The 15853-nt window shown below is 37.6% G+C and overlaps 1 protein-coding gene across 2 annotated transcripts in view; it reads left to right on the top strand.

The window, feature by feature from the left end:
• LOC146365151 (transcription regulator protein BACH2-like) overlaps positions 1–15834 on the top strand; it is a 62504-nt gene extending 46670 nt beyond the window's left edge. The window contains exons 3-5 of one of the 2 annotated variants that reach the window (XM_084914341.1): positions 4087–5466; positions 8061–8210; positions 9863–15834. In XM_084914341.1, the coding sequence (XP_084770467.1) occupies positions 4087–5466; positions 8061–8210; positions 9863–10303 (1971 nt within the window). In that variant the 3' untranslated portion in view covers positions 10304–15834. Of the gene's footprint in view, positions 1–4086; positions 5467–8003; positions 8211–9862 lie in introns of both variants that reach the window. The other variant, XM_084914340.1, reaches the window with a different exon arrangement.
• The last annotated feature ends 19 nt before the right edge of the window (positions 15835–15853 follow it).

The following is a 15853-nucleotide window of genomic DNA, read 5'->3' as shown; positions in this document are numbered from 1 at the left end:
CTAAGCACTAAAATACTTTTAGATATCTAAAGGTGAACTTAATCTAACTTCAGACCAACGTAAAACCGTCTCAACCACTAATATTCTTTTTTCTCTTCTTCTTCTTTTTACATTTTTTTCTTTTCTTTTCAAAAATTGTTTTCATTTCTTGACTTCCTTTCAGTGTAGATAAGCATTGGCAACACTTTTTAAGCAACTTTTCCTCCAGAAGTTTCCTCCATTGAGTCACTAAGGGATAAGGTTAAATAGCCCCAAAAGTTACCTCCTGTCTCCTAACCACGTTTCCTCAACCTCAGTGGACACAGCACAAGGTCACCAACACTCAGACAAACCTCCACATCAGCATTGAAGTAACAAAATTTGAAACAAACTTTTCCCTCCACAAAGAAATCATAACTTTGAGCTGTTGCACCATCTCCTTCTCTAGAATCTTGGAACGGTTATGTCATTGACAAGCCATTAACATTTCACACCCCATGTCATACCCTAGTAAACTGCCAAGTGCACAAAAAGCAGAAACAAAAAAGGCCCTTCACTTTGTGATGGAAGTTTTGTAGTTTATGCTCACATTTAGATTCAGGTGCTCAGAATTTTACTGTAGAATGTTGTATAGCCTTTTCTTTCTCAGGTGAAGGACATTCATTTGTCACTATGCCTTGGCCACAGCTGATCACATTGCAGACTTTATTAACAGAGAATTTCATGACAACTTCTATTTGTAAGAGTGACAACAACTGGTATAAATGGGCATGAGAAAAAGAGAAGTGCAATGTTCTGAGAACCTGAAAACATTTACACAAGACACAACAGTGTGACAGTGTAGAGTGCCGTGGATGTCCATAAGAATAATTCTTCTTTTTACTATTCATGTACAAGTATTGAGTATATTGATCACAATATACTTATGATGGTAAATCATACAGTTTATGGTCGGACATTCTTTTTAGATTAGTGGCTACTCTCTCTCTCTCTCTCTCACACACACACGCACACACGCACACACACACACACACACACACACACACACACACACACACATACAAACAGATTCTTCAGTGAGATTTCTCATATTCAAAATCATGAATAATGATCGGTTAGAAACACATTTTTTTTTAACTTTCTACATTCCTGCAGCCACACACAGACACTAATCTGCCAAGGACACAAAATCCCTTAAAGCATTAAAACAGACACTGTCATTATTTAAAATGCATTTCTTGTTCAAAATATTAATCAGACTTCTACTTTCATTATATTGTTAACTAAGAATAAAGATGATTTATTGTTAGCAAGAGCATGTATAGATAAACTCTGTTTTAGCACTCTGTATTTTAACCTAAAAGGCTGGATGTTAAGACCTTTTACCTTCTCTGAAGATGTGATGACAGGTAATACACTTTCCCACCTATCTCAACAATAGAGAGCTGTAGACGATGCTAGCTCACAATAGACTTATATTATATGCATACCATTATACATACATTTTACTGAACAAGCACATACACACACACACATAGAGTAAACGTATACATTTTGTAACGGTGTCAAAAACCCTGTCCATCACATTCACACTTAACAACTCCACTCTAAAGTAAACCTAATGCAAAAGAGTTGAAGGATGAATAACAGTAAGAAGTAAAGGGATCCAGACAAGAATGAGTAAATCAGAAATGTGAAAAAATAACCATGACAGTGGTTGATTGGTCACTTATGGGGCACAAATATCAGCTCACAATATCTAACTCCCAACTGTTATGTGCCATCTCCTTTTTCTTCTTTTACTATGAGGAAGAGTGTTGTAATTGATCTCTTCCAGTTTCATAAGCACTCTGTGACCAAATTAATAGATTTATTATGTATTATAAGTTTAAAGCTACTAAATATCACATCAGCCCGTGTGTACATATAGTACACTGTTCTTGGTCTCTCACAGCTGCAAGCATTGTACCTCATTGTTTTTCAGCCACACGACTTGGACACGTTGAAGTAACTGAGCTGACCATGAACTCCTATAGTATTCTAGTCAAATGTGATGTTAAAAGTTGTCTGAAATTAGTGGATATAATAGGATGATGATCTGCACTCCGTCGTTACAGTTGTTACATCATTTTGGAAAATGTATTTTTTATTTGGAAAAATGTTTTATTTACATAGTGCTGTTAGTGTCCCCCTGTACTCTGTGATTCTTATGCCAGTGTTTGTCCTATAGCAAAGAATATAGTTTGTAAGTGCCCTTCAATTATAGCACTTGGTATTTTCAGCAAACCTTATGCAGTAGTTGGAGATGTGTAATATAGTACACTTGTGTACTGTGGTGTGTGATCACTTTTCTACATATCTCTAAAAACACAGATTTACTCAAAAAACAGGCCACATTTCAACTGAAATAAGTACTATGCAGTGCATCCGGAAAGTAATAACAGTGCTCCAGTTGTTTTATAGGCCTTACCTGACGTTATACCGTAGTGACACACATTAGATGACCCCACACAGTCATGCAAGTGCTTTCCTGAGGCCTCTGGCTATCATTACTGCTCCTGTATGGTCACCAGGAACTAGCTTGTCTGCAAACATGAATACCTTTGGCAATGTGGTGTACTTTGGAATAAGGCTGTAATATGACAAAACATGGTACAAGTGAAGTGCTAGGAATTTTTTCACTGTATATTAAAATATTGATAACAAAAATTGAATTCAGTTTTATTTATATAGAACCAAATCACAGTTGCTTCAAGGCGCTACGATGATACAGAGAAGACAGAAAAACCTTAACAATCAGATAACCGATTTGGGGTGAAGTGAGGAAGACAGAACAAACATGCTGTGGAAGAGAGACAGATATTAATAATAAGTAACGATTAAATGCAAAGTGGTGTATAAACACATAGTAAGTGAAAAAGGTGACTAAAGAAGATGTACTGCATCATGTGAAGCCCCCAGCAGCCTAGACCTGTTGTAGCATAACTAAGGGAGGGGTTGAGGTCACATGATCTAGTCCTAACCAGAAGCTGGAAGCTGAAGGCTCTGCCTCCCTTTCTACTTTTAAATACCGTAAAAACCACAAGTAAGCCTGCACCCTTACAGTGAAGTGCTCTATTGGGGTGATAGGTTACTATGGGGCTTTGCATTCAGTTCTGGATTTAACAGGGAGCCAATGAAGAGAAGCCATTATAGGAGAAATATGCTTTCTATTTCTTCTCCCTGTCAGTACTCTTGCTGCAGGCTTTTCAGGGACATCCTGATAATAACAAATTACAGTCGTCCAGCCTGGAAGTAATAAATGCATGAACTAGTTTTTCAGCGTCACTCTGAGACAGGATATTTCTAATTTTAGAGATGTTGTGCAAATGAAAGAAAGCAGTTCTTCGTATTTGTTTAATATGTGCATTGAAGGACATGTCCTGGTCAAAAATGACTAGAAGGTTCCTCACAGTGTTACTGGAGGCCAAGGTAATGCCATCCAGAGTAAGAATCTGCTTAGATACAATATTTCTAGGATTTTTTAGGGCCAAGTACAATAACCTCTATTTTACCTGAATTTAGAAGCAGAAGATAACAGAGCTGACTTAAAAGAGTTGAGCATTGTGTGTTAACTGTCTATATCTACAGGAAAATCAAAACATATATAGATGGTAAACAGGGCATGGACACACCTATAAAAACAATAAATGCAAGAGTTTCCAGTAGATTCAAGTCAAACACACTTAAATGTGCTTCCAAAGACAAAAGCTAACTGTGGCCACAGTAATTGAAAAAAAAATGGTGCTTCACTTCTGATTTGGTTATAATTGATGTTGAATTTTAGGATTTCACTTGACAAGCAGTGTTTGGCTTGCATGTCCTGATGTAAGGTCACTGCTTGTATATGGCAAGTAACTGAGGGAGGGAGTGACAGTGATTAGTGTAGTGATACTGAAGATTTGACTTCAGTCCATATTTAGGGGAGGTGTTGAGGCTTGCTAGCTCAGCTTTTGCTGTGAGCTGTGATCTGGTCTTCCAAAAGAAATTTGCATCGATATAATATGATCTAATTTTTAAATAGATGTTTTTCATTCTTTAATTTGACTCCTCAATTCTGTTCCACAGGTGACAGCCAAAGGTTTCGCTCCACTGCTTCAGTTTGCCTACACCGCCAAGCTGGTTTTAAGTCAGGAAAACATCCATGAAGTAATTGTGTGCGCGGACGTCCTAGGTATCCATAATTTGGAGGACTCTTGCTTCCGGTTCCTTCAAGCCCAGCTTAAGAATGACAGCCAACCTAACCATAATGGCACGGTGGAATACGATGATCATATCACAACAGAGAATCCAATCTTTTCTGAGGAAATATCCTGTTATGATTCTGCAGACATAAGGCAGCAGGACAGTCATGTTCTTGCTGACCTGCCGCAGTGTCCAAAATATAAGAAATATCAGGATGCAGTTTGTGACAACAAGCACAATGTAGAGAACCATCATATTAGTAATGACATCATTTTGGTTAACCATACCTCAATTAGCCCTCTGAGCTCACACTTCACCGACAGTAGCGCTGTTCCGCAAACACGTCTTACTCCCTCCAGGATCAAAGAAGAACCCTGTTTATTTGAGGAAGAAGGAGATGAAAGGAATGACAGCAACTCAGACTTGTGTACTGAGGAGGTATTGGAGATGGAGTTAGAGGTAGAAGGGGTTCCAGTAGAAGATGTGCAATCTTCCAGCCAAGTATCATACTCTTCCTGTTTGCATTCATACCTCCAGAGAGGTGGTCTCAGCAGCATGCCAAGCACCACCATTCAGCAGCTACTAAGCAACCAACTGTCTCTCAACCATTACAAAGAACTGGTCATACAGAGACCACAAACCAAGAGGGAATCTCTGGATGAAGTTGACCTCAACACTGGCATTGCCAATGTGATACCAGCAGCACTTACTGGCATAAGTAGAAACCTTGAAAATTCGGTGTCTAAGCATGAAGGGAAGCTGGACAGACGCAGTGTCATTTTCTCTTCTGTGCCTATCAAGCAACATATGCTGTCCCACACATATGTTGATGAGGCCATCTCAACCTTGATGCAGGAGGAATCCCTTCCCTCTAGTCAGTCATTCCTTATTACCAGCTGCCCCGTTTCAACGAAAACATCAGTGGAGTCTCCTACTACTTCTAAATCATGCAACCAGATTTCCAGCCCCCGTGCCTCATACTCTTACCCAGAGGATGCAACCATTGGTAGCTCATCTTCTACTTCGTCCCAGTTTGACTTTTCCTCATCGTCACAGTCAGGCTCAATTTCTGGACTTCCTCACTGCCTGGCTGGGATGGTGGAGCACAGGAATCCCCACAATGAAGTAGTCCTCACTCAAGATTACACAAAGATTAAATCTGAAAAGACATTCAGTGCTAGTGGTGGGAACTCCAGTGATGAATCAGGCTCTTTCTCAGAGGGAGACAGTGAAAGTGGCACCTCTCGAATCTCTGGACCTGAGGTTAGTATGGCTCTTTATTATACTCCATTGGCTAAAACGTCAGTGTGTTGGCATTGAGGTCGTCTGGGAACTGTCTTTCTGGCATGAGAACTGTGTTAAAGCAGAACTGTATATATTTGGCTTAGCAGCCTCAAAATTACTGGGATCATTGATTTAACCTTGAATTTCCTTGTTGGTCATTGATCACATTTGGAATAAGTTCACAAGGATGAAACAAACACACCTTTGTGACATAGTGTTTTTTGTCCTGTCTCCTGTCTTATGTCTTGGTGATAAAGCCATTAAATCCCTAAACGTTGATTCTGTTCGTCTGGACGTAGCGTGGCAGAGCAGTAGGGCGGTGCAGGACAGAGAGAAATTGGTACAGTGTGTGATAGGAGTGACAGATTGTTTCAAGGTGGTGGTAGCATTCCATCAGGGATCTGCTCTCAGGCTCTTCTTGTTTGCAGTGGTGTTGGACAGGTTTGCAGATGGGGTCAGGCTTTGTGGACTATGATGTTTGTAGAAAATGCTCTGGATGCTGTAGAAAAGAAGAGGAATGAAAGTCAGTAGAAGCGAGACAGAATACATGTTGAGAGGGAGGCAGGTGTAAAACTGACGATGTCAAGAGCAGAAGTAGAGATAGTGAAGTTTGATGAATTTAAATACCAAACTGCACAAAAAGGCAAAGAAGAGAGTGCAGGCAGGATGTCCATGGATGTGCTGCCCACATCTCCCATCTGCTGACCCAAGCTCCAGTTATGCAGGTTATGAATATATACAGCACTGAGCAAATGTTGGAGGCCAGTCCGTGACTGATGGGCTGACTGTGTGTTTTTCTAGCCAGTTGTGCTTTTACTACATTGGCAGTGTGTTTGGGATGGTTTTCATACTGACAAATGAAGCTTTTGCTAAACAGACTCTTTCCAGATGATATTGCCGTGTGGATCAAAATCTGACCACTCCATAAGACCCATCGGCACTGACGTTCAGTCCAGTTCTTGTATAGTGTGGCATACCTAGGTCGTTGCTCCCTATAGCCTTTACTGAGGAATGGCTTCTCTCCAGCCACCCTTCCACTGAGACCATTTCCGAACAGTTTGTGAATCAGCTGAAGGGCCACATGCATCTCTGACGTCCTGTGTTAGGTCTTTTTCAAAGAAAGTGACTTTCAGATAGTATTCATTTGCTGTTTTTGAGCCTGTCACTTCTTCTTTTCTCCTCAGTTCAAACCGTGTCCAGTTTGTCCAGGTTAAACATAGCACCCCATGCCGATATAAAATATAATAGCTCGAATCACCTTGTTGGATCAAAAATTAAATTTTATAGCTGTCAAAATGGGGTATCTTTCATATTTTTCCTAAGTTCAACAAAAGAAATGTGTGCAAATGGTATATTTTTGTGACAGGTTGTGAGTAAATAAGTGCCTCTTCCCATTGTCAGCGCAATAAATGATACCATACTTGAATGTTGGCATTGTTGTGCTGAGCATTGCTTGTTTGAAGAGAACAGTTTGTGCTGTTGTAGTGGACTGTTCTGATGCAATGTAAAGCTAAGAGCAAAAAGAAGTGGTCAACATACACATGCTGTCGATGCCTTAGTATTTTAAATCAGATGCATTGAAATGTGTTTATGAGTCTTTTATTTATTCAGTCAATAAATAAAAAAAATGTCAGTGTGTTTCCATGGAAAGAAGAAGAATACACAGAACTATAACCGTTTTGATAAGGCAGAGTTGTATAGAAAGGTAAGCTGATAATCTCTGTTCTTTGTGCCCGAGCTGGTGCACAAACAGCAATACTAATACTGACATCTAGTGGATTTTATATCACAGTGCACTCCATCTGACAACATGCAACTGCAGCAATTGCTGCCATTTCTGAACACATACTAATAACAGTTATGTCTATAATAAATCTTTCTATGTTGAAGTCTTATATTCACAGTGTAAAAATATTCAAATTTATAGTTGAGTAAAAGTACTTTACTGGGGGCACCACTTAATATAATGATTTATGACCAAGACCCTGAGACAGTTGAACATCTCCACTTGGGACAGCCACTCAGGTGAGAGCCATGACTCCAGAGTTAGAAATGCCATTTCTCATCTCAGTTACATCTTCTCAACAGTGCAGGCTCGTGGTTGTCACTTGGTGACACCAACAAAACCAGATCATCTGCAAAAAGCAGAGAAAAGATCAGAGTGTGTGATCCCACTGAAGTCGTAGATATAGAAAAATTGCAGATATGAATGTTAAATAATTTTCTTGTATAAATACGTGAAGAGTCTGATTTTTTTTTGATTGAGTTCACTTCATCTAATTTCAGGACAGGTTAAAATCTAATGTTTTAGGTCATATTTATGCAAAATAAAAATAAAAAAGGAAACGTTTGAGGGTTCGCAGACTTCCAAACAGCATTTTATATAAACTATATTTGTAAATGTAAATAGAAAATATCTTAAGCATAAAATATAGTTTTCTTAATTTCCATGGCAACAGTCCTGATTCATTTGGTTTAAAATTAAATAGACTGCAATAAAGACCTGGTTTTTGTAGGTGAAGCTGCCTTTTCCTGTGGACCAGATCACCAACTTGCCACGCAATGACTTCCAGATTCTCATCAAGATGCATAAACTGAACTCAGAACAGCTGGAATTCATCCATGACATCCGCAGGCGCAGCAAAAATCGCATTGCTGCCCAGCGCTGTCGCAAGAGGAAGCTAGACTGCATCCAGAACCTGGAGAGCGAGATTCACAAACTGGTATGGTCAACTAATAGACACACACACACACTTCAAATAAATAAAATAATAATAATAAACGGTTTGTGGGTATAAAATGGAAATGTGACACTTCTTAAGCCATATTTTAATATAACATGTTCTCCAGTATCCACATTGAAAAGCTAATGCTCTACAGGTCTGTCCAGTGAGCGTGTTAACAATGTATCTAAGCCATTCACAGATTTAAAAGCAATAAAAAGTATGAACTTTTTACAGGGAATTTGTAAATATGGTGAAAGAAAACAATATGGGTGTGGCTGTAGCTCAGGAGGTACCACAGGTCATCTACTAATTGAAAGGTTGGTTGTTCAATCCCTGGCTGCTCCAGTCTGCATGCCAAATATGGGCAAGAGACTAACTAAGTTGCTCTTGAGGTCCATCGGAGTATGTTATATGTTATATAGATTAATACATTATTTATTTTTGTATTTTTTATATTTTTTTGCCTCTTTTGTTTTTTGTTTTAGGAATTCCGGTGCAATGTATTTTTCTTTTTACATGCATTTTGTAAACCCTTAGTGATCCATAAGCTTGAACTACAATTTAAATCCACAAATGCTGGTACTAACCTCACATTTATTATATTTGGCTTTTTGGAATAACAGACCTAACACAGATGCTGTAGTGACAGAATCTGCGTGAGTGCCTCCACTCACCCTCTCCATTTGTACTTTCCTGTGTGGACTAGCGATTCATGGAGGGTGTGCTCCACTTATGGGGTGATCATGCTACTCAGCTTCACTGGAAAAGTCTACTCCAAAATACTGAAAAGGAGATTATCATCATCATTAATATCTCACTACACTATGTGGTGTTGACCCTGGTCATGGAACTTTGAACTAGCTCTTTCTTCTCTGAAAGTTGTTTCAGGGTGCATGCGAGTTTGCCCAACAAGTCCACCTCTGGTTTGTGGATTCTGTGGGAATTCTGTGGAACTCTGTGGGAGTATGTGATATCCAGCTTGCTGTTACACACCATACACCTGCAGTGACTTCCTGCTTTGCTGGCAAGTAGGCAGACTTGTTTGCAATGGAAGTTGGACTTTTCCAGGGCTCCCCTTTGTCACCAATTCTTCTCAGAATTTTAATGCAAAGCCAAGGGGTGGAAAGCTTCCACCTTAGTGGAATCTTAATTTGAAAAAAAAAAGAAAATTAAATGGTTAAAATGGTGTCACTACTAAAGACTGCCAGAAGGGAAACCCTCCTTGATTTTTCTCATGTTAAGCAATAGTGGATCATTGTCAGTCCACTTTTGCAGGGGTTTTTCCTGCCGTACGTAAATATCTGTTGGAATATCTGGACAGTTGTTACATTGATTCCCAGCTCCAGTGCTATTACGCCTGTTAAGAAACTCACTAATATCAATCTTGTAAGCACTTGTCAGTAATGTAACAATATATGATATATAAATTTTACTAGGTATAAACTTGACGTTGCAACTTTTATTGAAAAGCAAAGAGGCTGCTCGTGTAGACATGAGATTGAGTTAAAAGATTCTTCACAGGCTTATAACTGTAATGATAGGTGTGGGGCCAGATAGGAAGTGGGCTGCAGTTAACCTGATGAAGTGATCAGCAATGAGGGAACAGCAATGTCATGATAACCTGATGATGCTTTGTCTTATGAACCCAGGTACGTGAGAAGGAGAAGCTGCTTAGCGAGCGAAACAGGCTGAAGGTTTGTATGTCCGAGCTGTTGCAGAACCTCTCTTTCCTCTCCCAGCAAGTGTGTAGGGAGGTGCAAGGCAGCCAGGCATCACCCAACTTTGCCAGCATTGATCTCACATCCAACCCCTCATCACCTTCAACTGAGGACGGGTCTGTCCAACCCACGTCACCTGTGACCCAACAAAGTGAGGTTGCTTGTACATCTAATTTGAATGCCAATCAGGAGGGGTTAGAGGATAGGCAGCCCACAGAGGAGATGTTGCCTTTAAGGCAGGAGGATCCTGAGCTTTCACTAGTGCTTGAATCTACTGACGAAGTATGTAGCCCCACTGTAACAGTGGATTTCTGTCAGGAGATGACTGTGAAATGCACAACAGAAGAACACAACAGACAAGACTGTGCTTAGAGTTTGGGGCTAAATGACACAATCTGTGCATACTTTGATATTTAAAGCATTTGTTTCTTTTCTGTTTTTTTAAATGAATGATACCAGTATTGTCTGTCAATATTGTTCAGCAGGTATTCTTTGGACTGGTATAAAATAAAAGCACTGGCAGCTTTCTCTCTCTTTCTGTGTTCCATTGGATTCTCTTCTTCTCTCATGCATCATGGGAGGCTAAACTCAGGAATTCTACAGAATGTACAGTAATATGCTTGTTAACATAAACCTGAACTTTACTTTGCAGTCCTGTCTAATCTTGACAGTTACTTATGTGCAAAATGATTTGTGGTAAATGTTTGGATATATTGTAAGTCAGTTTTCATTTTGAACCACGGAAATGTGGAAAAGTTTAGTTTTGTATTATTATTTCTATTAATGTTATTTATATAAAGTAGCTTTAAGCTGTTTTGAATATGCACCCATTTTACTTCAGTCTGTTGATGCTCCTCTAGTTATTTTACCATGAATTGGAATTTGTTAAAAAAATATTCTAATATCTATATTTTAAGGAAACCTTTACTTATGGCTGGGGCATGACCAAGATGACATAAATCCATACTAAAACCACTAAAGCCATTTTTAGAGACCTTTTTGGTGTTTGGGTTAAACAGTGGAGCTATAATTGGACAAGTCTAAATGTTTTTATTTTAGTGAGAGCTCAGCTAGGCCATGCTGACTTTCCTGGATATTTTTGCATGGGTATCCACGCTCTCTTGCAGACCATGGCACCTTAGACAGATAATGAAATTAATGATACAAATATTCTATCTAAATGTTGTAATCAACAATTGGCTAATTGGCCTGAAAAAGAAAAACATACATATCTCTTAAACTATTGAAGTAAATCTGATTATATAAAACAGTTTAGGCTTGACTCTATAAATTGATGCAGTAACTGTTAAGTGATGCAGGACTTTAAAGTAAAATGTTACCAAAGTTCTGTATTTATAAAATTTCACATTGGGAGAAAAACAAATAAATGAGCTGTCATATGCATTTAGCATTTCTTATGTCAGACTTGATCTTTACTTTTTTGTGTATTTTTTTTTAATCTTCTTCTTCTGTGTTTTTTTTAAACGATTCTACTAAAGAGGCAGATATACATTACAGAGTCAAAGCACTGTCGAGTACATCTGAGGGGGAAGATGTGGCATTGGTTACATGTGACTTTAGCACTAAAATTAAGTATGAAGCCAACTAAGTGGTTTCCAATAGATGGTTTCCATAGGGGTTACTTTATATTTCTCCTGAAGATTTTTAAAATGTTTTCTCACCTGGTCTTTCTAATATGAGTTTAGTATAAAAATCAGAATGCAAAAACTATAAAAGTAAGCTTGGCACATCCTTGTCAAAACTGCATGGTGGTCAAACTGGGTTTGGGGTTTCTAGAGACTTGATCCTGACAAAAACTAAAATGAAGTATTAATTGCTGGCCCTTCTTTAACAAAGCTTACAAAGAAATTACTGCATTTGATTATAAAGCATATAACTCAAAACAGTTACTACTGCATATAAGAATATTTGAATATTGCGAAAAGTTTTTTCCTATAAAAAACATCAACTTCCATATATTCTGTATTCATTACATTCAAAACATTTGAAAATCAGAAGTCATAAAAATAATAATGTTGAGCTTGAGTAAAATAGTATAAATAGCATATATCCACTTGGAAACTTGGGAGAGCTTCACAGAGAGTGTACTGAGGCTGGTACTGGTGCATCAAAAGCAGGAGATGTTGCTCCTTTTATAAATTCACCATTTAATTAAAGACAATGTCAGAAGCATCTTACCAGAGCTAAGGTAAAAAGCAAAGGAGCTGGTCTGTTTCTCAGTGGTCCAAAGTCATATTTTCAGATGAAGGCAAATTTTGTATTTCATTTGAAAATCAAGTTCCAAGAGTCTAGAGGAAGAGTGGAGAGCAACAGAATCCAAGGTGTCCAATGAGAAGTTTCGAAAGTTTGTGATGATTTGAGGTAACACGCCGTCAGCTGGTGTTGGTCATGGTTGTTTCACACAGTCACACTAAAGTCCAACGTGAGCGTAGCTGTCTACCAGGAGACGCCTAATGCTTCCATCTGCTGACAAGCTTTATGCAGAATGGATTTCCTTTTATATCCAGATTGGTAGGAAACTCCTACCAAATGGTTTGCTGACCATGTTATTACTGTGCTTGATTGAACTAGTCCCTCACTTCAATATTGCCATAGACACTGTTAAAAATGATCATCTTATATGGATCTACAGAGATGTTTTTGTTGTTTGTTTATCTGGATTCTTCTCTTTGGGAATTTGGCCAGGAAAGATTGGTGATTCCAAAGAAGCTCCTCCCAAATGGTTTGCTGACCATGTTATCACTATTACCACTGTGTTTGATTAGCCCCAGAAAATTAGGCTTTAAATTAGGCTAGGCATTTCTCTCAATTGCAACATGCTAACAATGAGAAGTCACTGTTTTTGCTGGATTTTAAACTTTAGTAAATCCCAGATGTTGACATGTGAAATTATAAAATAATCAAATAATCATTGGCTTTGTCTGAGAGAGGTCATAATGTCTTGGATCACTGGGATACATTAACCATTATAATGGGTTTAAAATTCAGTTATACTGGTACGATCTGTAACCGACAGTTTAAAAGACCAGTACATAGAATCTATTTGTGGAACTGGATAATAGAATTTATAACTTTCCATGCTCAGAAGGAGAAGTGTAAGGAAATCATATTCTGTTATTTCTTTCCTTTTGACCCATGTATTTATTGTATTAGTAATATTTTAGTGTTTGTAGTAATTATGTATTAAATTGCACTCATCTTGCATTGTTCACAAGACAGCTGTGCTGAAAAGTATTCAGTGCAGCATGTTCAGTTTCAAATTAACAAATGATTTCAGTGTGCTGAAACTCCAAGCAAATAGTGAATTTCTACATACGCATCAGTATCTGTAATACTGCATGGTGGTTCAAAGTTTCAAGCACACTGGCACATATTGATTTAAAGGGATGCCAGATTCATCTGTTGAAATGTCAATGGTGAGGCACGTGGCAGGGGTGAGTGCTGCTGGTGTCTGTGTTGTTGCTACTACACAGTGAACATTATGATGAAGCATGCCCATGGCATTTTAATGTGGGTTGTGCCACTTTTAGCACAGGAAAGTCTAATATGACGCTCATCTTTATTCTCAGATATCAACCCAGGAACTAAAGAGTCAAAACTTCCCTGCGTGATTATGTAAATGTGAAGCTATTAGTGTGGTAAAGATGATAGGATATTTAAATTCAAAAAGTACTCTTAATGGATGGGATGTGAGCTTGACATGCCAGCTTTACCACATGAGAATGACAGGCAATTACATGAGCAGGTCCCTCACTCACTATTGCCACACACACTTGTACTTTTAAGTTGTAACATTTTAACATAAAGAGGTGTGAGTCAGTTACAATGTAGTGTAGTAAATGGTCTTTTAACTGTAGTGATACAATTAACACAGATAGTTCATTTTAATAGAAATGATGATGTTTTATTTAGATTGGTTAAAAGTTTCAAGACTTTGTGATAAGAGTAGGATTCTAACTGGTGCTGCTAGAGGGTATAGGCTTAACCATCAAAGTAATATTTTATTCACTGGAAATTCCACTGCTCTTATAAAAAAACTGCACTGTAAGTGTCACAAAACAAGGCAATCAAATTGTGTCATCACCAGGGTCTAGTAGTAGAATTTCCACAAGTTTATTTCAGGCATTTTGTTCCATTATTGATGAACCTTCCGTTTCCTCCCCTCTGAAAATATTGAGAGCCAGCAATCAATATATTAAAAACTTATGTAATTAAGAAACATCATTAAACTGGAAAACATTGTTATGAAAATGTGGAATAATCACAGAACATGCATGGTTTGTATAAAAGTGCTGAAATGGAAAAATTACTTGAAATAAATAGATGTTTTGAAAATGAAAAACACTTTGTTTTGAAAATGTGTTGGGTTATCTCACAGTATCATACATCTATCATTGTTTTTATTTGTATTTATCCATAAGATTATGTGCTATAACGTCTTTTCCTTTGTGTGTGTTGGTTTTTTTCATATGCCCAATGCTTTCTCAAATGTCCTCCTGGATAAAGGAGATGTACACTTGATCTAATTAATCTGATCCATATTTGTTGAGCTTACAACACTGTTTCTCACAGAATATTCACTTTCCCTGTTACAAAACACCTTCAAATTTTAAAGAAGTCAATATAAAATGCTTAATCCAGTTACACCCACATATTTTATGTCTGGTTTCTAAAAGAAAATGTCTTGTGAGGGGAAAAAACACTAATTGCAAAGATATGTGATACATATTTGGGGTTTTGATATTTTTTGGGAATGTAGTGTGTGCAATCACAATATCACCTACACTTGCCTTTGAGTCAACATTAAAATTTTGTTGTACATTTTGGAATATTTAATCCCTAATTTTAATAAAGGAGTGATATAAAACTGCTGTAAGACTGGAAAACGTCATATCATAGAATTATGTTGCCATATTTTTTCACTCCTGTTCACCACATGCGCTTTGTGCAGTCATGAAGAAACTACATGCAGTGATTCTGTGCCTTGTTTTGACTGTAAATTTAACAAAATTTTGGTTTAATTGAAGGTTTCACTTCAGTGAAGTAAAAGGTATCATTTGGTGGTCTGAATTTTAGAAATCCAAATGTCAGGGTACAACATTTGTAGAATGTCTAGTAGTCTTTTTGATAAATATTTTCAGAAAAAGTCATGTAGCGCATGTAATGCCATTTCAAATGTAAATTTAAGCCAGAGACTATCGGGGCAGCATATGTTACTATGGTAAAATGATATCATTGTACTTGTGACAATAAAATGAAATGCCGCTTTAAATGATTTTATGTAATGTTATATTTTGAAAGATAAATTTGTCAGCATTACCAGGAAATTGAAGACAGTGTTTATTTGGCACACAGCACTGGGTATATGGGAAGAGTTTTCTGACATTCATTAAAGTTTCAGATGCCTCCAGTTTGCAGTGACCTGATATCTGATAGCAGACTAATAGCGTTACCTATTTTATCCAGCCAGTTTACAGAATGAATGAATCTTGGATTGTGAACTTGTTGTTTTAAGAAAACAAAGCTAACAAAAATAAACAGTTGAACACACTTTTAACATGTATCTACCTGCATGCTTCAGCATACCTCTTCATGAGTAAAGACCATAGGACAGACAAGTAGACAGCTTCTGTGGCATTGTTTGTAACTTTTTATAGTATTTGTACATTTTACATTTTCATTTTACCTGCAACATGACTGTTAGAAACAGATTTAGTATTTTTCATTTCTTTTTTTATCTTTGAATATTCAAATGACCAGTGTTTAGGGTTTTTTTGTAACTGTTGTGCAATGCCATGCCTTGGTTATTTGATATGAGAAAAACATACATTTTGCCTGGGCAATCGTTGTTGAAAAATAAAATAAAAAGCATGGAAATTCCATAGTGGTGTGTTTGTGTGT

This window comes from Perissodus microlepis, chromosome 19, assembly GCF_051167445.1.
Source record: "Perissodus microlepis isolate ML-2025 ecotype Zambia chromosome 19, ASM5116744v1, whole genome shotgun sequence".
In the NCBI taxonomy this organism is placed as follows: Eukaryota; Metazoa; Chordata; class Actinopteri; order Cichliformes; family Cichlidae; genus Perissodus; species Perissodus microlepis.
Note: the sequence above shows the minus strand (reverse complement) of the source record. Positions and strands in the feature narration are given on the sequence as shown.